Below are 20,398 nucleotides of genomic sequence, written 5' to 3'. Positions count from 1 at the left end.
TTGCAGCTGGAGTGATGCTGGAGGAGGCCTGAGAGAGATCCTCCGAGACAACTATGAGAAGGTAAGGGTTGATGAATATATGGCTGAGTTTCTGTGCAATGTGAAGCTCCTGAAAGAAAACAGGGTGGAAGAAAGGAGAAAGAGAGTATCCGTAGCAGAAAACAAGTTCTGGTAAACAGGTTGATGTAACTGGAAGTGGCCTCGGCTCCTTTCAGGTGTGCGAACGGACTGCTGTTAGACGGGCACGACGGGATGGCGGGACGTGGATGGGCTGGTTGTGCTTGGAACCCTTTCCCATTGTGGGGTTGGGTTGACCCCTTCCCCGCAGCGAGTCAGAGGGACGGGAGTCTGGAAGGCACTGTGGCAGGCAACCCGAGAGATGTACTCTTCATCGTTGTACATGACAACACGAGGACATCTCAAGTTGGTATACCTGTAAGCAGTTGACTAGCCACAATGTGTGTGCTTTCATGTAAGGTAAGTCAGTGAATATCGGAATGTGCAAGTTGTAATTATACGAAAGTAATGTGCTTCGTACGGAGTGACGGATAGCTGCGGCAGCAACCACTTCTGTGTACTGCCGTGTCCAGCTATACGTACTCTGTGCTCTGTACTCCGTACGCCAGCCACACTTCAATCTGTGGGGGACGTCGTCCTAGAGAACCCTCCTGAGGTAAGCTGCCCCGCCGGCAAACGGGGCCGATGTTCTTCCTGGTTCCAGAGCCAACTCCCGCCTCCGCCGCGCGCTGAGTGGCCAGGCACGGGCGGCAACGTCAGTGCTCATTGATTTTTTTGGTGATGTCGTTTACTTTCTAGTCTCCCCCCCGACTGTCTCCATAATAGCTAGAAAGCCTACTCAACTCACCTACACTCTGTATTTGTAAGGCGTCAGGAGGCGATGCGCATCGCGATTTAGGACTCGGAGTCCTTTTCACCACCCTTCTGCACAAATACACACATCTGCAACCTTTTCAATTGCGTCCACCATCTCTTTTGTTTTGTCACCAATTCAACCAATACAGCGGCACATCCGAATTCGCCCTCGGCCCTGTATTACCCGATCACCACGTGCCGCGACCGGAGCTTCTTCCAAGTCGACTGGCAAACCCTCCCCCAACTGCCGCCAACATGGTGATGCGATCGAGCTTCCCCAGGCGCCTGGCCCTCGGACGCTCGGCAAACTACCTCAGAAACCCCTACGCGGCCTCGAGTAGCAGGTTACCCGCAGCGAGTACTCCGAGGTGCTCCGCATCCACCTTCGACCGTCTTCTCCTCACTACCCGCCCGTCCCAGCGAGCCGTCGCCCCGTTTTCAACGTCAACACGATGGCTAAAGGAGGAAGACAACAGCTTCTTTGACCGTGCAGTCGAGCCCCTGTCCGAGGAGGAACAAAAGGCGAACCTGAAGCACCAGCGCGAGCTCGAGGAGAAGGAGTTGGCCGAGGCCAAGAGCTCTAACTCCGAGTCATCCGCCAAGGGCGAGGGCTCGGGAGCTGCACAGGATGGTAAGGCCGGTAGCGCGGCCGGTGGTTCATCGGCGGGATCCGGCGGCAGCGGCGGCGACGACAAGGGTGACGGCAGCGGCAGACGCGGACGCAGAGCCTCTGACAAGAGCCTGCAGAAGCCCGTTGTGCCCGACGTCTACCCCCAAGTCCTCGCTATCCCGATTGCGAAGCGGCCACTGTTCCCCGGTTTCTACAAAGCCATCACCATTAAGGACCCGAACGTCGCCGCGGCCATCACCGAGATGATCAAGAGAGGCCAGCCGTACGTCGGTGCTTTCTTGTTCAAGGACGAGAACCAAGACGAGGACGTTATCCGCAATGTCGATGACGTCTACGATACCGGTGTCTTTGCGCAGATCACGAGTGCGTTCCCCATGCATGGGGAGCAGGGCGCCCTGACGGCTATCCTCTACCCTCACCGCCGTATCCGCCTTTCTAGCTTGCTGCCGCCGGGAACGGAGGACAAGAAGCCGAGCGAAGCCAAGGTCGAGCCAGTGCCTGACCCGATACCCTCGAAGCCCACCGATGAGGAGGCTCAACAAGAGAAGAAGGGTGATGTCGTTGCCAGCTTCGAAGAGAGTGCTGTGGCCCCCAAGGCCGACCAGGCCGCGGAGAAGTACGAGCCCACCGCGTTCCTCAAGAGATACCCCGTCAGTCTCGTCAACGTGGAGAACTTGACCGAGGAGCCCTACGATCCCAAGAGCGCTGTCATCCGTGCCGTGACCAACGAGATCGTCAACGTGTTCAAGGAAGTCGCCACGATGAACAGCCTTTTCCGTGATCAGATCTCGACATTCTCAATGAGCCAGTCCACAGGCAACGTAACGTCCGAGCCGGCCAAGCTGGCAGATTTCGCCGCCGCCGTGTCTTCCGGCGAGCAGGGCGAGCTGCAAGAGGTCCTGTCAAGTCTCAACGTGGAGGAGAGAATGCAAAAGGCGCTGATCGTCTTGAAGAAGGAGCTCATGAACGCGCAGCTTCAGTCAAAGATCACCAAGGACGTTGAGAGTAAGATTACTAAGCGTCAGCGGGAGTACTGGTTGATGGAGCAGATGAAGGGCATCCGTCGCGAACTGGGCCTCGAGTCCGACGGCAAGGACAAGCTGGTTGAGAAGTTCAAGGAGAAGGCCAACAATCTGGCCATGCCCGAAGCCGTGCGCAAGGTGTTTGACGACGAGATCAATAAGCTTGCCCATCTCGAGCCCGCAGCATCCGAGTTTAATGTCACGCGTAACTACCTGGACTGGCTGACGCAGATCCCATGGGGCCAGCGCAGCGCGGAGAACTTTGGCATTCAAAATGCCATGACGGTCCTGGACGAGGATCACTATGGGCTCAAGGATGTCAAGGATCGTATCTTGGAGTTCATCGCCGTCGGCAAGCTCCGTGGTACGGTCGAGGGCAAGATCATCTGCTTCGTCGGTCCTCCCGGTGTCGGAAAGACGTCTATCGGCAAGTCCATTGCCCGCGCCCTGAACCGCCAGTACTACCGATTCAGCGTTGGTGGTCTGACAGACGTGGCTGAAATCAAGGGTCACCGCAGAACTTACGTCGGTGCCCTGCCTGGTCGCATCATCCAGGCGCTCAAGAAGTGTCAGACCGAGAACCCCCTGATTCTCATTGACGAAATCGACAAGATTGGCCGCGGCTACCAAGGAGACCCCTCGTCTGCTCTGCTTGAGCTCCTCGACCCGGAGCAGAACAGCTCCTTCCTGGACCATTACATGGACGTCCCCGTCGACCTGTCCAAGGTGCTCTTCGTCTGCACCGCCAACATGACGGACACCATCCCGCGACCCCTCCTCGACCGCATGGAGCTCATCCAGTTGTCGGGTTACGTCGCCGATGAGAAGAAGGCCATCGCCGACAAGTACCTCGCCCCGGCCGCCCGCGAAGCCGCAGGGCTGGCCAACGCCGACGTCACGCTCAGCGAGGAGGCCATTGAGGAGCTAATCAAGTCGTACGCCCGCGAGTCCGGCGTCCGCAACCTCAAGAAGCAGATTGAAAAGGTCTACCGGAAATCCGCCCTCAAGATCGTCCAGGACCTCGGCGAGGAGGTGCTTCCCGAGAAGGAGGCTCTGACTGAGGACGGCAAGGAGGCGCTCGAGGCGTCGGAGAAGAAGGCTGAGGAGGCGCGCGAGACGGGCGAGCAGCCGGCCGAGACGCCGACCGCTGAGAAGCCCCGTGTCGCCCTCAACGTCCCCGACACGGTCCATGTCACCATTGGTAAGGAGAACCTCGTCGACTACGTCGGTCCTCCCGTCTTCACCTCGGACCGCCTCTACGAGGTCAACCCCGCCGGCGTGGCCATGGGTCTCGCGTGGACTCAGATGGGCGGCGCCGCCATGTACATTGAGTCCATCCTCCAGGCGCCCCTGCGACCGAGCAGCCGCCCCGGGCTCGAGATCACGGGTAACCTCAAGAACGTCATGAAGGAGTCGACGACGATTGCCTACTCCTTTGCAAAGTCTCTCATGGTCAAGGACTTCCCCGACAACCACTTCTTCGACAAGGCTAGGCTGCACCTGCACGTCCCCGACGGCGCCGTCTCCAAGGACGGCCCCTCGGCCGGTATTACCATGGCCACCTCGCTCCTCTCCCTCGCCCTCGACACCCCCGTCAACCCCACCGTCGCCATGACGGGCGAGCTCACGCTCACTGGCAAGGTCCTCCGCATCGGCGGACTGCGCGAGAAGACGGTCGCCGCGCGCCGCGCCGGCTGCAAGATGATTATCTTCCCCAAGGACTGCATGTCCGACTGGCTCGAGCTCCCAGAGGTACGTTCTATTACAACAAATAGTCCTACTACTCATACATACTATCGCGGAATCAGTGCTGACACATCATTACAGAACATCAAGGAGGGCATCGAGGGCAAGCCCGTGGCATGGTACTCTGACGTCTTTGATCTCATCTTCCCAGAGCTCGATCGCGAGGCTGCCAACAAGTGCAAGACGTGCGAGTGGAAAAAGGACCAGGACGACAAGAAGAAGAAGGACAAGAAGAAGAAGAAGAGGGACGACTCTGACGATGAGGACGACGACTAGATGCATCACCACCAACCAACCACTCGCCTCCTCCCTGAGAGGGTGAAGAGCCAGACAAAAATCTACAAACAGATTTCACGACATTCTTCACGCGCGATAGATGGTTTCCAATCCATTGACACACCCAGTCCCCTCCCCCTTCCCGTTTGGGATGATCCATCCCCCGCGCCTCAACCCCCCAAATCCTCAACGCCCTGTGGGGGCCACAGACGCGTTGAAGAGAAGGATCCTGGCAAGGTAAAGATTGCCAATAGGCGGATGAGGGCGGATGACAGGCTGGATGTACTGTCTATTGGGAAAGGAAAAGCCAAAGCCGGACGATTAGACGAACTCGCATAAAAATGTTACGGCATATCAACAACAACCACACACACACACACACACCCCCTCTCTCGATACTGCATCTCTACTCTAGATGGTTCTTTTTCTATTTTAATTGTTTGGCTGGTTGCCGTTTTCAGGCGGTGTTGTCGGAAGACACAACCGGACTCGGCTTTGTAAGACTAGGGTTGCAGCGACACCCAATTGCATAGGATGGTTAGATTGCGCAGCAGTCAGTCTCGCGCATAGGTATTGGCGGCTGTGCGAGGGAATAGCAGGGCGCGATGCTTGCATAGGGTGTGGTAGCTAGCTTTCGGGACAGGCCAGAGTAAGCGAATTCTTGTATATTACCAACACTGGTCGTGAGCCATCCGTCGCAGGGCACTCGGCGAACAGCCACATAACGAAGCTTGTTTCCTCCCAAAGGGTACGTTGCGGCATGAGTTACAGTTTGTTAGTGCCAGCATTGCCTCTTTGATTGGTTTTCCGATGAGCGGGGGGTGTGGTGACCTCCCGCTGATGCCGTTCGAGGCGAGCAACAACGTGTGGAGCGGTAGCCAAGGGAGGAGAGGACCAGCTCGCCGGAAACGCTGTCGCTTGCAGATGCGGCCGACCTGGCCACCGTGTATGTAGTATGTACGTCAACGGCCGCAGCGATGGTGCTGGTGAGACGGCGGTGCCGCGCATTTCGATTGCCAATCGCGAGAGGCCGTTGTAGCCCCGGGGGTATTGAACGGTGGAGCGTACGTCTCCGTGCTGCCGGAGTGCAGGACACAAGTCTTCGCGTTTGTGATATATGATGGAGGTTACAGTACGATATGGAACCGAGTCATGGTGACATGTTCTGTGTGCCTGATTGTGGCCCAATCCGTAGCAGCTAGAGGCTTTGACGACGTCGACATTGAATGTTGTCCAGATTGGTGACAACGCTTCTAGCTCCCTTTTAGCATTTCTATTTGACAGCGAGGTGGGGTGGGTTCTGCTGGGTTGCTCAGGGTCTGACCCGGTGTGCCACGCCCATCCGTCCACGCGGGATCGGTGGGGTTCGCGGGAAGACATCCAGACTGGCTGGGATGTGTGAGTGTCAAAAGGGCCAACGACACGACCCTTGTATTGCGTTCTACCCTTTCTTCTCGCCACCGATCATCGATCGTTCATCTCTAAAGCCGGCTTCTCAGTGCACCGGACACGGGAGATCTCCAGGTCGGATGAGATGCGGCGCTTGACGAGGCATGGCTATGCCTGCTCCTGGCGCTTGGAATAGCGAACAGGATGGCGGGTGAGGTTGCAACGACAAACGCGTCAGCATCCGGGCTTCTAGGAGCTCCTGGATAGTTACTCGAAGAGAGCATGTCGTAGGCAGGCGTCTGCAAAGTTGAACACCTTGATGTCAGCGTACGCTTGACAAGAGATACAAGCCGTCCCTTGGGACACTTTGCCAGCCTGTCAACAACAAGACAGCCTCATCATTTGGGCTGCGTCGATGCCTAAATGCACGCAGTGTGTGGAAGACGCACCCCTGACCCGGCCGCTGATGTTAGCCAACAGACAGTGCAGATACCCGAGGCCATCCGACACTTTTATTGTTATGGTCTCCGTAACCTCCCTTCAGACGCATCAACGGTCCCGAGATAGGCCGCCGTCGTTGGTTCGTCTCCCTCGGGTTTGAATACTTGATGAAATGGTGGTACTGCAACCAACTTCTACAGGGTTATGCTGAATGACACCGGGACAGTCCGCACGTTCGTCCATCTTTGCATGCACCGCATTGCTATGCTGCGGTTCCATCGTCTGTGGTAGTCTCACTTCATGTCGTGCCACATTGCAAGTAGTAGAGGTAGTGTCAGGCAGTGGAGGTTGAAAGCACGTCCAGCATCGTTGATTGGTGATGTGCTGGCCTCCAGACTACGAGTGAACATGCTGGGTCGTGCAGCAGACGGCTTTGACGCAGAGGAGAGACGAGCACGTGGGTAAGTCGTCCTTATTGCTTAATGCTTAGAGGGGTATGGTCCGACGACGCAGTTCGACGCAACAAAACGGAGAAGATGCATCAATTGCGAGATTGCGCAATGATGATATCTTTAACGCAGGTCGGTAAGCGAAGTGCTTCCCATTGAGCTGGCGTCCCTTGGAGATAGCGGGTCAAAAACGCTCCGTGTGGCTGAGTGACTCTCAATAAATGTATAGAAGCATTGCTCTGGTTTCAGTTTTCGGATCCGGCCTGTTGCCTTCTTGGAGTTGAACAATCTTTGCATTGCACGGCCGAGACGTGAGTCTGGTAAAGACCAGGTCGATGAGCCGGAAGCCACGAGTGCGGAGAAGCGAAATCGGCCAGACCCCCTGATCAGATGTAGCAAGATAGGTAGTCCTTGAGCGACTGACTCATCAATTGACCAAGGTAAGGAAGCATCTCGGGGGTCCATTATGACATGCTCTCCTGGGCCCTGGCCTTAGTGGCAGCGATCGTATCATCGAAAGTGCTGGGCGTATCTGATCTTCGTCTGGTGACAGTGCCCGTACCCATGAATGCCATGGTATTCCCCCATATCAAGTTGTGGGTCGAACACGGAAAGCAAAGGGCGGTCAATGGACGGATGATTGAATGTGAGGCCAATTGATTGAGGGATCTGGAAAACTGCAGTCCTTAGTGACGATGTGGATGTTTGCAGGTTTGAATGAAAGGGCTTGATGCGAGCCCAACGAACCCAACGCCCACAGAATAACAAGTCGGGACCCAATCGCCAGAGGAGGGCTGGATTCGGAGGTCATCGTACATGAGACGAGATGCGCTAAGAGGAGCAGCATGGGGAAGAGTTCGTGAAGGAGGGCGGCCTCGGGCTGCAGCTGAGTTGTCGTTCTGGGTCCCGCGGTCCCGGTCTCAGCTCGCCTTGACGATGTCTGTGGATGAGATGGTTTTGGGGTGAGGCGTGTACAGAAGAAAGGGATGAAGTGACGATGATGGAAGAAGGATGGACGTCAAAGTGTTGTACTCCCTGCCTTGGCGAGAGGCCAGGGACTATGGAAGGTTCACGACGCACCTGAACCAACACCACTTGGAAGGCATGGAGTTCCATCCTGAACCGGCACGTTTTCCAACGGGAGAGAATCCCCCCTAAACTTCTAAGCCCCTAAAGTAAGTCTCGTCAGCTTCAAATCAACGGCGTTTAAACACCCAAGTGGAAATATCGGGACAGCCAGCGCATCAAAGTAGGGAAAAGTCCCACCCGCCTCTTCCAGAAATGGCCAAGCTTCTCCGCCAGGCGTGCCCTCCCGCCTTAGTAGCGCAACCGTCCATCTTGAGTCTGGGAAGGTACCAATTACCGGTACCTATCCCTCCCCAAGGTAAGTCACCGTACGTACCTTCCCTTCCCTCTAGGCATCACTTCTAGCAAAGAGCCAACTAAGGTACCATATCCTAGAAAAGAACAAGGGCAAGAACATACTAGGTAAGGTAGAGGGGAAGTAAGCCTTCACTGATCTGCAGTGTTCATCTACCAAATTGAGAAAGGTACCACCTTAACTGAGGTGGGAAAGTGAGGTAGGTACGATACACCTTGCGTGCGTCTCCTGCCCGCATTGTTGGTGGGTTGTCACTCGGTCACAATATCAAGCGCCTTAGCGTCCGCTCATAGGCACGCACTTTCCCGTCAGCCATTGACATTTTCGAGTCTTCACTACCACTGGCCACGTCTTTTTCTTCTCCCCATGAATTCCCTTCTCTCAATGTGCCCTCCCAGTGACCTCGTTCCTTCAAGGGGCATATACCTTATTCGTACTTTACCGTATGTACATACTTTGGAGTACTTTACGGTATCTGAAGAGCGCCACTAGAACTCCCGCTCCTTCACCCGGTATTCCATTGGCACGGGAGCTTGACAAGGCCTCACCCGGTGCCCAGCCTCCCAGCCTCTCTTTAGAGTCGCAGCAAACCAGAAACACGACCTAGTGGGACCCAATATTGCCCTCGCAGCGGCCCTGCTCACTTTCACGCGCTTCTCCTGCATGCGCTTGCACTACTCTGGATATGGTACATTACAGCTCCTCTTTGCAGATTCGACTTCGTACCTTGCACAGTACCGTCCCGTAAAGAGAGAGAGAGAGAGAAAAAGGAAAACCGCAAAAGACGCAACCGCTGAACGACCCCACGACCTTCATTGTGTCCACGGCAACCGTCAACGGTGCCCCTCCCCCTCTTCCTCTTCTCGGAAGCCCCTGGTCATCTTCTTGCCGCCCGATTCCATACAAATCACCCAAAGTCCAACGTTCGCCTCATCTCACCAAGCCTGCGTGCTCGCCAACCACCACCACCACCACCACCACCAACACTGCCGCCGTCCAGCAGCTCACGACGCACGTCCGGTCAACGCGAACCCAGCCATACATATCCGCACCCCGACTTCAACGGCATACGTCCATCCATCCAACATCCTCGTCAATCAATACATATTTCTCCTGCTCGCCTATCTGTCCCTACGCCTACGTCGTCCTCCGTCATCTTACCTCTTCTGACGCTACTTGCCTATTTGTACATCCTTTATCAGCCCAGCCGCAGAGCGATCAAACATAGCTTTGCTCCCGCAGGCTACACTGCCACCCCGCCTTGGCCCAAACGAATCACATCGCTCGCCAAAGTCATCACCTTCATCGCTGAGGAAATAAGACGAAGCAAAGCACATGCAGACGTGCGGACGTGAGACGACTTATTGCCGCTCTCATCTGTGCAACTGCCATCCAAAGTAAGCCTATCACGAGCTTGTTCAGTGCTTCGGACTCGCCAGAACTCTCTTTCGAACAACCCTGGACGAAAAGAACACATCCGCCGTATCTAGCTTCCACCTAGGGACACACGCACACGAAGCAATCATCGACAGCCTCTTGATTTGGGGGTTTGAGATTCCTCCAAAGGCCCGTCGAGCATCGGCCAATCCCTCGACCCCCGCCACCGTCATTCTCGTCTGAACATGGTCATCTTCGCCCTTGCTTCTCTGCACGTTTCCATCCTATCTCGTCACAGCGTCTGATGTCCCATCTTGCCTACGGTTGCCTGCATCTACTGTGTCACGCTCGAACTGCGAATTCAACGTCCACAAAAGACGCCCGCCGTCATTCTTGTATCGCGTTCCCCGCGCCCGGACACATCCCAGCCGCTGCCAGCCCAATTTAGCTCCGACCTGGCACCAAGCCCGGTCAAAACCAGGCTGGAGGTTGACCGTCTTTCGCTTCAAGGCTCATCCTTGTCACCCGCCTGGTTCGCTCCCGGACCAGGTTTGCGGGACTATCCATAATTAACACCTCGTCCCCAGAACCACACCGCTTAGAGCCTCACCTCACACCGTCAGCGTCCTGATCGGCTCACCTTGACGACTTCCAAAGTCCAACCGAGTTGGCAAGCTGTACATCTTCCTCAACTCATCATGACGCAACCAAACATGTCTTCTGCGGAACCGCCGCCTTCATCGGGCCATCAGTCTACCAGCTTTCTTCGTAAACTCTTCGGACGAAACAATGCAGCCCCGGCATCCGTCGGCCCGCTACAGACCAAGGAGCACGAGCCCGAACCCGAGGTTGACCCCGACTCCGATGACCAGCAAAGTACTGGCCTGGTGCGTCGAGTCTCGAGAAAAGTCGTGCCCGGACTTCCTCGCGTGCAGACCTTCAAACGCCAACAGTCGGAGCGCAGGAACAACCTCGCACCAGTTGAACCCTCACCGGCAGAGAGGCGTGCTCTATCAGTGGACAGGCGCGTGCAGTCGTCACGTACGGCGTCACAGACTCAGTCCTTTCCCCGAGCTAGCGCACCGGACTTTTTCGAAAATGCATACGAGGTCCAGTCTGCCCCATCTGCCCCCGTCAGCCCTGTCGAAGAAAAGGCCGAAGTCAGTCTTGGTCAGATGGTATCGCAAGTTGCAGCAGAACCCACGACAGATGAATCCCATGCGCATGAGGTTCAATCTAATTCGGACGCCCACTCAGTAACGACATCTCAATCTCACTACGAGGCTATGATTCACGATGAGCTCGAAAATGTTTGGATTCTCAACCTCAGCATGCACTTCCGGGATAAGTCCAAGAGAGAGAAGTTTTTCGTCACATACCGAGAAACTCCAACCCACTGGCGTAGAGTAACCATATCTCTCGACTATCGCAATGCCCCGGATAACTCCCTCGAGGTGGACTTGCTCCACACCAAGTCTCAACGTGACAAAAGTTCCAAGATCTACGAAGCCATCAGAGATAGTCTGCAGGACATACAATTTTACCCATCAGTCACCAACCTGAAACTCCAAACCACGGAAGGCCGCCTTCATGTACATGTGGTCGAAGATGTCAATGTGAGTTGATAGGCTTCGAGGGAAATCAGTCAGTGCTAATATCCGACAGGAAATCATTCAGTACCCTACCTTCCGCCAAGTCCAGCACTTGGGATGTCGCAGGATAAGAGAAAAGGACATTGTCTTCGACTCTCACATGTCCGGCTTTGTCTACAAGGTGTCTGTAGGGGGAGAGGTACTCATCAAAAAGGAAATTCCAGGCCCCGACACTATTGACGAGTTCCTCTACGAGATCAACGCCTTGAACCGGCTTCGGTATTCAAGGAACATTATCCGGTTCTATGGTGTCGTGGTTGATGACGAAGATGAGCACGTTAAGGGACTGCTCATCAGCTACGCCGTTCATGGTGCGCTTATTGATGTTATTTATGATAACAAACAGGACTCAGAGTTAGGTCTGCCCTGGCCGATTCGTGAGAAGTGGGCACGCCAAATCGTACAGGGCTTGGCGGATATTCACGAATCTGGCTTTGTGCAGGGCGATTTCACTCTCTCAAACATAGTCATTGATGACGACGATGATGCCAAAATTATTGACATTAACAGAAGGGGCTGCCCGGTAGGCTGGGAGCCTCCTGAAGCAACGCCTCTTATCGAAAGTAACCAGCGCATTTCCATGTACATCGGCGTCAAATCTGATCTTTATCAACTGGGCATGGTCTTGTGGGCATTGGCAGCGCAGGATGATGAGCCCGAGGCCCAAGGACGGCCGCTACAGCTCGGAGACGAGTATGTTGTTCCAGATTGGTATCGACAAATCGTAGACATTTGCTTGAGCGAAGACCCGCGGCTTCGGTTACAAGCCTCGTCTCTCATGTCCCTCTTTCCGGAGCCCGCGGATGGAGACGACATGCCACCCCCGTCAATCTCGGTAGACGACGGCTATACCATGCAGGAATACTTCGTGGACGGCAACCACGGCTACGCGAGGGTCAAGACTGTTCAGCCAGCGCACGACTGGTCGTACGTAAACTTGGGCCAACCTTATGTTGACGAACCGACAAGGGGCTTCTCACAGGACCCGTATTACTACACTAGAGGCCGCTCCCCCCCTAGCCCACTGCCAAGTCATTATGGACCTTGCGACTCGCCTAACATGGGACGCAATGTCTCCAGCTGGGCTGAAGCTAGAAATATTGCACCATCATACAGCGATATTGGGGCAGACGAGGTTTACGATCAAAAGAGCGCAACACCGACAACAAGCAAGGACTCCGTCGTTACGCCCGAGCCATTGGAGGAGACAAGCAAGTCAGTCCGACAAAAACTGGAAGCCTTGCAGTGGACTCCCTTATCCAGTGATCTCGCCGCCCTCGATCGTGCTGAACTCGACCATACGCCGGGACAAGATGGCAAAAGGCTCATTGGAGAAGGCTTGGTCGACACGTTGCGGAGTCATGAGCTGGAGGCAACTGCTACCGGCGATCCCGTTGAGACACGACCTAAGATGGCCAGTCCTACGACGATCAAGGATATCGAGACAGAGGGGAAAGAAGTGGAGGAAGAGGAGGTGAATGTGAGAGAACCTGAAGGAACTGAAGAGAGTTCCTCAGTCGGAAAAGGCACAGCAGGGCAATCAGCGCCCGGACAGACGGGGGAAACAGAACCCGAAGAACTGAACAGAAACGGGCCACAAAACGGCAAGACAGCGGACTTGACAGAAAAGAGGCTAGCTATGGACGACCTGAAAAACGCCGAAACTGAGTTCGAGATCAATGCCGCTCAAACGGCCGGACCAGGGCTCGAATCTGCAAAGCAAGAGGCGGCACCGGCGGAGTCACCTACTACTACTCAGGTACCCACGACAGACAATCGTACGGGAGCTCAAGGGGCAGATACACCAGAACTCAAAGGGGTTGGCGCGGCACATATCAACACTGATGAGCAAATGATGCGAGAGAAGACATCCCTTGACGATGACTTCTCAACGGCGACAACAGCAACAACGACAGATGCCCAGAAATGATATGATGTAAGACTAGCAGCGGGGGGGAACTGAAGGCGATTTTGCATAGGCGCAGTTTGATTGTCGAGGCATCTGGAGGCGCCATTTCTTCTGTTCCTTTGCTTGATGATGATACTACCAGCATACGAATCAAGTTGGTGGTCACAACGTTTGATTTTTTGCGGCATAGCCTTGTTGTAGAGATCCGGGGAACACTGTACGTGGAATAGAAGACGACTTTTGGTCAAACCTCAATCCTTACCAAGACTCGGGACGTGAGCCGACTTGCATCGTGGGATATCATGGAATCAAAATGTCGAGGAATCGAAAGCAGAGCTCTGGCTGTGAATACTAAAATGGGGCGAGAAACATGGCCGTGTATACGCAAACGACTTTGCAGCTCAAGTGGTTTGTCAAAGTGAGGACCCCGATGACAGGATGAATCGCCCTTCTCTCCCATCAGCCACATACAAGCGGCCAGTGAATTTATTTTTTTTCCGTTCGAGAGGTGGTGGCCGTTGACTGCCGTCTAGATCACTGCCGTCTAGATCAAGAGTCAGTGTAAGTCATGTAATTGGGATGTGTAGGTACTCCATGAGTCCAAAAGGCATTCTGCGGTCTATTTGCCACTGCTTTGGCAGTCTTTTCAAGGGAAACGGCCGAGATGCTAGTGTACGTCCGAGTAAAAATGGCGAGTCTGGACTTTGAAAAGACCAGAGCGGTGTGCAAGTAGGTATGCTGATCTCCTTTTCCCGAGTTTTTTGGAGTAAGGTAGCTGTGTGACAAGGGGCGTCAAGCTGGGCAAGCTCGAGAAGGGGAGCTTGGAGCTTGGGTCGCCTCACACAACTCAGGTGCGGCTAAGAATATTAAGGTACGAATTGAGAGCTCTGGGCAGCAGCGGCTGCAAAAAGGATGGGATGAAAAAGAAGAGAGTGCGCCAGAAGAAGTGCATCTTTCTGCTTCTTGGTGGTGACGGGGATTGGCAGGGCGGATCGGGTGTGGCGTCGGCCAAGTACGAGAGGGGGCGCCTCGCCAGATCGGGTTAGTATAGAAATATTCCAGAATAGGTCAGCCCAGCCAGCTGAAGATTTGGAAGACCAGGCCCTGGAGTCCCTTTTGCGATTGTACACTGCCAATGACCATCGCGGACCTTGAATGTTCAAGTGTACGATTGTAAGAAAACACGTGACCCTTGCCACCGCTGCAAAGGGAGCATCGAGAATTGCGCATAGCAAAAGATTGTTCGCCAAATTACACTAGCTACGGGCAGACAACCTCGGGACGATAGCGAGGCAAAGACAACTTTCATCCCTGCTGTGTCCTGCAGCACTGGGGCGGAGGATTGCGGGGCAGGGTCCTGTTTCTGTTGGGGATGGGCCGGGATGCCGGAGTGGGATGAGCGGATGTCGTCTTTCTCTTTAACAAGATCACCGGGGAACGCGAAATCAAGGGCCGGACTGGGTGTGTTGCGAAACTATGGACCTAGACCTGGAATTGCCGAGGATGCTTTTGGCACACCGAATTCGAGCTGGCTCGTGGGTGTCATCGGTGTTCTCTCGCGGCTGACCGAGAGTATTCGAGAGAGTGCCCGTGGAGGAAAGTGGGTGAGGCAGTTGGCGTAAGTTTGAGTTGGACGATGTGGTCGCCTCGGCGATAAGGAACAGAAAGAGACAAGACCAGCCCCTGTCGATGGGGGAGCATTACCATAGGAGAGCTCGGGGGCGACGAGAGACTTCCGTCATTGAATGGAGCTCTGGTGGGGAACATGTTGAGGGCGAATGTGGATTGCACAAGCCGCCGCCACTGTTGATTGTTCCCTTTTTTTGATGGTTCTGTCTTCCGAGCCTTTCTGCTGCTTCGGCATGTAAGTTTCTGCGCATGATCCAACGGCGACGCGATGGTATTGATTAGGTAGTTGGAGACATGCTCATCGAACCCTTGGCATGAGAACCAGCCAATTCAGAGCTTGCGACTGGTGAGTGGCTTTCATCAGGTCCCTGTGTTCACGACTTCTTTCTTTTCGTGCGCTCTGGTCCGAGAACTAGCTGTCGCCTGTAGTCGCCTGGAGGGCGGTAAAGAGCTATTGATGAGATGTGCTAATCGGCAGTGTGATGGGCGGCTGCAGGTACAAAGTTACAGCCGCAAGTGCGGTGAGACAGAAACTACGGAGTAAAGGGAACGTGAAAGTCCAAGGACCGAAGGCTCACGGCGCTCGATGATGGTCGAAACGTCTTTCGATTACGTCGTAACTCGCCTAGGAGCCGAGCGCCGACAGTGATGTACGAGACTTTGCCACCGTCATGGGGATCTGGGGTCAGTGGCAGGATAAGAAGCGATCCTCAGTCTAGGAATGATGATCGAGACGACATGGTTGATGGGAAGTGTGTGAACACGTCTGGTGCGATTTCTGAGAGAATGGCAGGTCTTCATTTCAGCCCTGGAGACACATTGGAGTCGTGGGATCTGGAGGTAGAGTGTGGAGCTAACTTCCTAATACGGAATGGTCAATTCCAGCCGCCCATCCGCCCCGCCCCAGCGGCGGCCACATGGCAGGGGCAACCCCCTGCTTCCGCCAATGAACGGGCCGTCATATTAAAAAGCGTTGGGGAACTTGTTGGGAGCCGGGACATTTTTTTTCGGACCACATCTCGTGCGTGCTTACCAGCCCAGTCGCCCATTGCAGATTGACAACCTCAAGGCACTTTGCGGCATAGCGAACAAACCCCAGAGCTTGCGGGACAGACAGGGTGTCGTAAAAAGCCAACGGAAAGTGTGACCTGATCTGGAGCCTTTCATCGTCCTATCCTCGGCTGTGCGGAGTGTTCTTATGCGTTGGCAGGTTCCGAATTTGCTTCTGATTATCGACTGTCGGGCTGTTCGTGGCATGTTCCTTCCTGTTCGCGTCGATATTGATGACATTGGATCGGTTTTTGTTGGTCCAAAGTCCAATTTGAAGGGCTCCTCTGCGGGATCTGAATAGGAGTTGAGTTGGATCTCTCCAGGCCTCAATCCCAACGAAGAAAGATACGTCTTTGATGGATGACGATGCTCTGCAAGTGGGCGTGAGGTTAGGATGTAAGTTTGTTGTTGGATATCCAAAAGTCAGGCCAGAGGCGGACAGACGGAGGAATTGCATGAATTCAAGTATCCAAGTCTCGAGGTTTCTGAATCACAAGGTATTCGTAACGCACACCGATCATTCATCGCTTACAACTTGCAGACTTGCAGACTAAGTGTAACTGGGTGGTTCGTATGCCGATTTGGTAATCATTGGGTGTAGCTACTACCCAAAGTCAGGGAAAATACCTGCTTATGCATGGCCATTTACTGTGATAGATGTAAGGCAAGGAGAAGGTCACTTCCTGTTCTGGTCGGTTTGCAACACACACACTCATTGGTGCATCTGCAAGGGGGACATGGACTTTGCCCATCCCCAGGTTGGAAGTGAGGTACCTTTCACCTTCCGGCTTGTGGCAGGAAGGAGGCACTGAGGGAAAGTACATTTCTCTTGTTCCTGCCCTACCTACCTGGTTGCATCGTCGAGAAGAGCACCTCAGCATGGTACCTTCTCCGCAAGGTGTCTGAAGGGAATGGAAGGTACGAAGTACTGATTAGAGCCTTCAGTGTTCCCGCCATTCGGATACACGCGTCGTCCGGTACCTCTCGGGAAGGAGGCAGGACAACGAATCCTGTGGGCGGGTCTCGCGAGGAAGCTTCTTCTTCCCCCTTCCCATCTGCCCATTTTCCGCCTGCAAATCCCGGGCCCAGATCGAGAGGGTCCCGCCCTTTCTTCCCATCCAGCCAGCGGTCCGGCGTGCCAGCAAAGACGAAAAAAAGTCAAGTCAAGTCTAACCCCACGGCCCACGAAACCCATCTGTCTTTGCATTTTTTCGGCTGATTGTGACTTGACCTGGGTCTAAACTAACTGATCTGATTCACTGACCCCCCCTCCCCACCACCATCCCACCCTTTCCACTTTCTCGTTTGCTGGGATTTTGAACCTGGTGAGTGGCGGACACCTCGCCCAAAGGTACCCCGGCCTCCGTACCTGTTCCCTCCTTACTGGGGCCTTTTCAACCTATCCTTTTCCCTTTATATAATTCACAACTCTTCGCCCACCCCATCCACTCTGTTATTCTTCCTCTAGACCTTTTCTTCCTTCGAGAGTCCACTACCCACTTGGACTTCTGATCAGCAAGTCTGATTGCAAACGTTGCTTCTTCACCAAGCATCGTTGGAGTTGTCTCCTAACAGACACCTCGGATTACTCGTTTTCCGACCACAACATCCGATTCTCAGATCCATAGCCTATTGGCTCCGTTCTCCAAGATGTCGGCGACGACTTCATCTTCCGACGCCAAGGTCACCAAGGCCGAGAACTTCCCCGATGGAACTTCCGACTACGTTCCCACCCGTGCCAAGGCCTACGATCTCAAGAAGCCTCATATGTACGTTGGCCGCTTTCCCAACGAAACCAATATGAAATGGCAACTAACATTGAAATAGTTCAACCCAGCCAATCACCGCGAGCAACTGGTACAAGCACGTCAACTGGCTCAACACGACCTTCATTTTGATTGTCCCCTTGGTTGGATTCATCTGCTCCTACTGGATTCCTCTTACATGGAAGACTGCCGTCTTCGCCGTTGTCTACTACTTCAACACTGGTCTCGGTATCACCGCTGGCTACCACCGTCTGTGGGCTCACCGTTCCTACAAAGCCAGCCTTCCTCTCAGAATCTACCTCGCCGCCGTCGGCGCCGGTGCCGTTGAGGGTTCCATCCGATGGTGGTCTCACGGACACCGTGCCCACCACCGCTACACCGATACTGACAAGGACCCGTACTCCGTTCGCAAGGGCCTTCTGTACAGCCACATCGGCTGGATGGTCATGAAGCAGGACCCCAAGCGTATGGGCCGTACCGACATCTCCGATCTCAACGAGGACCCCGTCGTCATGTGGCAGCACGTTCACTTCATCAAGTGCGTTCTCGCCATGGGTGTCATTTTCCCCACGCTCTTCTGCGGCCTCGGCTGGGGTGACTGGCTTGGCGGTTACGTCTATGGTGGAATTCTTCGCATCTTCGTCGTTCAGCAGGCTACCTTCTGCGTCAACTCCCTGGCTCACTGGCTCGGTGACCAGCCCTTCGACGACCGCAACTCACCTCGTGACCACGTCATCACTGCCCTTGTCACTCTCGGTGAGGGATACCACAACTTCCACCACGAGTTCCCCTCCGACTACCGCAACGCCATCCAGTGGTGGCAGTACGACCCCACTAAGTGGTGCATCTGGACCTGGAAGCAGCTTGGACTCGCCACCGACCTCAAGCAATTCCGCCAGAACGAGATTGAGAAGGGCCGCGTTCAGCAGCTGCAGAAGAAGCTTGACCAGAAGCGCGCGAAGCTCGACTGGGGTGTCCCTCTGGAGCAGCTGCCCGTCATCGACTGGGACGACTTCAAGGCACAGGCAAAGAACGGCAGAGGTCTCGTTGCTATTGCCGGTGTCATTCACGACGTTACCGACTTCATTCAGGAGCACCCGGGTGGCAAGGCTCTCATTTCTTCCGCCCTCGGCAAGGATGCCACCGCCATCTTCAACGGCGGTGTCTATCTCCACTCGAACGCCGCTCACAACCTGCTCTCTACCATGCGTGTTGGTGTTCTTCGTGGTGGTTGCGAGGTTGAGATTTGGAAGCGTGCCCAGTACGAGAACAAGGATATGACCACCGTCACCGACTCAAGTGGCGAGCGCATTGTTCGTGCGGGAGATCAGCTCACTCGTGTTGCTGTCCCTGTTGCCAGCGCCGACGCTGCATGAACGAGTTCATGGATAGGACAGTTTAATGACTTTGGGCGGCTTGTTTGAAACAAACAAAACCGAGGCGGGTGATGTGGGAGCGCTTGACTTTCACTTCAATAGATTGGTACAAACGAGCTAGTCCGTTGGGCTGGCTCTGTTCAAACCATCGTCATCACGGCACGGCATATCCAAGCCGTTTTAGGGTGACAAGCCTTCGACACTTCGGCTTCGACTGAAGGTGAGAGCAATTGCCAACCTCACACTTATGGGATATTTTTAGGCGTTTGCGGGGTTAGGCATTGGAAGAGGGCGTTCACTATAACAGTAATGAGAAACTGTTTAGAAAACTGGAAAGCCCATCGAAAGGGCGAGAATGACAATAACAATAAGCTTCACTTCAAGACAACTCTCGTACTTGCCACCGTTTGTGATCAATTCGACGGTATGACTTGGTCACGAGTCATTTCTTTAAAATGCTGAATGTTATCAACTCAGCCCAGCCAGTTGAAAATAAGAATGTCCTCTATCATCACGCGGCGATTGCTCAAGGCTCTACCCAACTCATCATCATCTCTCTCTCTCTCTCTCTCCACGTTGGAAGTAGCTTATCAGATTCTCTCCTATCTACACTTGTTGATATCGTCCAGATAAGCTAAATACGTCTCACGCTCTCATTACAACCAGGAGCCTCAATCACATGTTTTTTCTTCCCCCCTCCCTTGTTCGTTTTCTTATTTGTACGCTTCTAAACATCTACCGGAGCCGTCTTGTCCTTCCGACGGGGAAGATTATCCACACGGCCGGGAAGGTAAGGTAGCTGGCGCTTGCGATAAAAAAAAAAAAAGCAAGGTAAGCAAGTCAACAAACAGCATAACAGATCTATTCTCCCAGGTTGGGGGGGGCGGAGACGCGGACGAACGGGCGTCGGTTCTCACAGCGGGCTCTCAATGCCCCCCGCCCAATGCTTTTTTCCCCTTCATTATTACCTTACCTTAGGTACCTTATCATTCTCATCCGTGTCTCACACGGGGGCTTCCTAGGCGTACTACCTAAGGTAGCGAAACGCGCAAGAGTGACACTCACACAACCACACACACACACACACACACCAGTACTACACAACCTTACCTTGCCTACCTTACTCATTACCCTCAACAAAAAATCAAAAAAGTTCCTTGAGCTCCGGGATACCACGAAAAAACAATGTGTTCACACATACTCTCCACATAACAAAGAACTTGGAATCATTCATGCGGGCACATTTCGCTACCGAGTTATGCACACCCCACCCAAAACACTCAAGTGACGAACAGGCGAAACAAACCCACATGATGTTTACGATACTCGCTAATAGCTTGGTTGGATGTTTACCTCGGGTTTGGGGGGGCTATTCAACAATGAGATGCTCTAGAACAGGGATGGGGGTCCGACTTCATGTCGCCCCCCAAC

General features: G+C 54.2%; 3 protein-coding genes across 3 annotated transcripts; all 3 read left to right on the top strand.

The window, feature by feature from the left end:
• Window positions 1-1,128: 1,128 nt before the first annotated feature.
• PIM1 (ATP-dependent Lon protease pim1) lies at window positions 1,129-4,548 on the top strand (the record flags this gene model as incomplete). The annotated part of the gene is made up of 2 exons (XM_053189585.1): window positions 1,129-4,278; window positions 4,354-4,548. 2 exons carry the CDS (start codon window positions 1,129-1,131, stop codon window positions 4,546-4,548), a joined length of 3,345 nt encoding a protein of 1,114 aa, XP_053053038.1.
• A 5,750-nt stretch (window positions 4,549-10,298) lies between these two features.
• Window positions 10,299-13,167, top strand: N0V96_005795 (uncharacterized protein; the record flags this gene model as incomplete). Its single annotated transcript, XM_053189586.2, has 2 exons — window positions 10,299-11,201; window positions 11,251-13,167. 2 exons carry the CDS (start codon window positions 10,299-10,301, stop codon window positions 13,165-13,167), a joined length of 2,820 nt encoding a protein of 939 aa, XP_053053039.2.
• Window positions 13,168-17,475: 4,308 nt separating this feature from the next.
• OLE1 (stearoyl-CoA 9-desaturase) lies at window positions 17,476-18,967 on the top strand (the record flags this gene model as incomplete). The annotated part of the gene is made up of 2 exons (XM_053189587.2): window positions 17,476-17,594; window positions 17,653-18,967. The coding sequence occupies 2 exons, from the start codon at window positions 17,476-17,478 to the stop codon at window positions 18,965-18,967; spliced, it is 1,434 nt and encodes a 477-aa protein (XP_053053040.1).
• Between the last annotated feature and the right edge of the window lie 1,431 nt (window positions 18,968-20,398).

The sequence above is a fragment of the Colletotrichum fioriniae genome, assembly GCF_027942845.1.
Source record: "Colletotrichum fioriniae strain IMI 355084 chromosome Unknown scaffold_6, whole genome shotgun sequence".
NCBI classification, from domain to species: domain Eukaryota; kingdom Fungi; phylum Ascomycota; class Sordariomycetes; order Glomerellales; family Glomerellaceae; genus Colletotrichum; species Colletotrichum fioriniae.
This window is presented reverse-complemented; position numbering and strand designations above follow the sequence as displayed.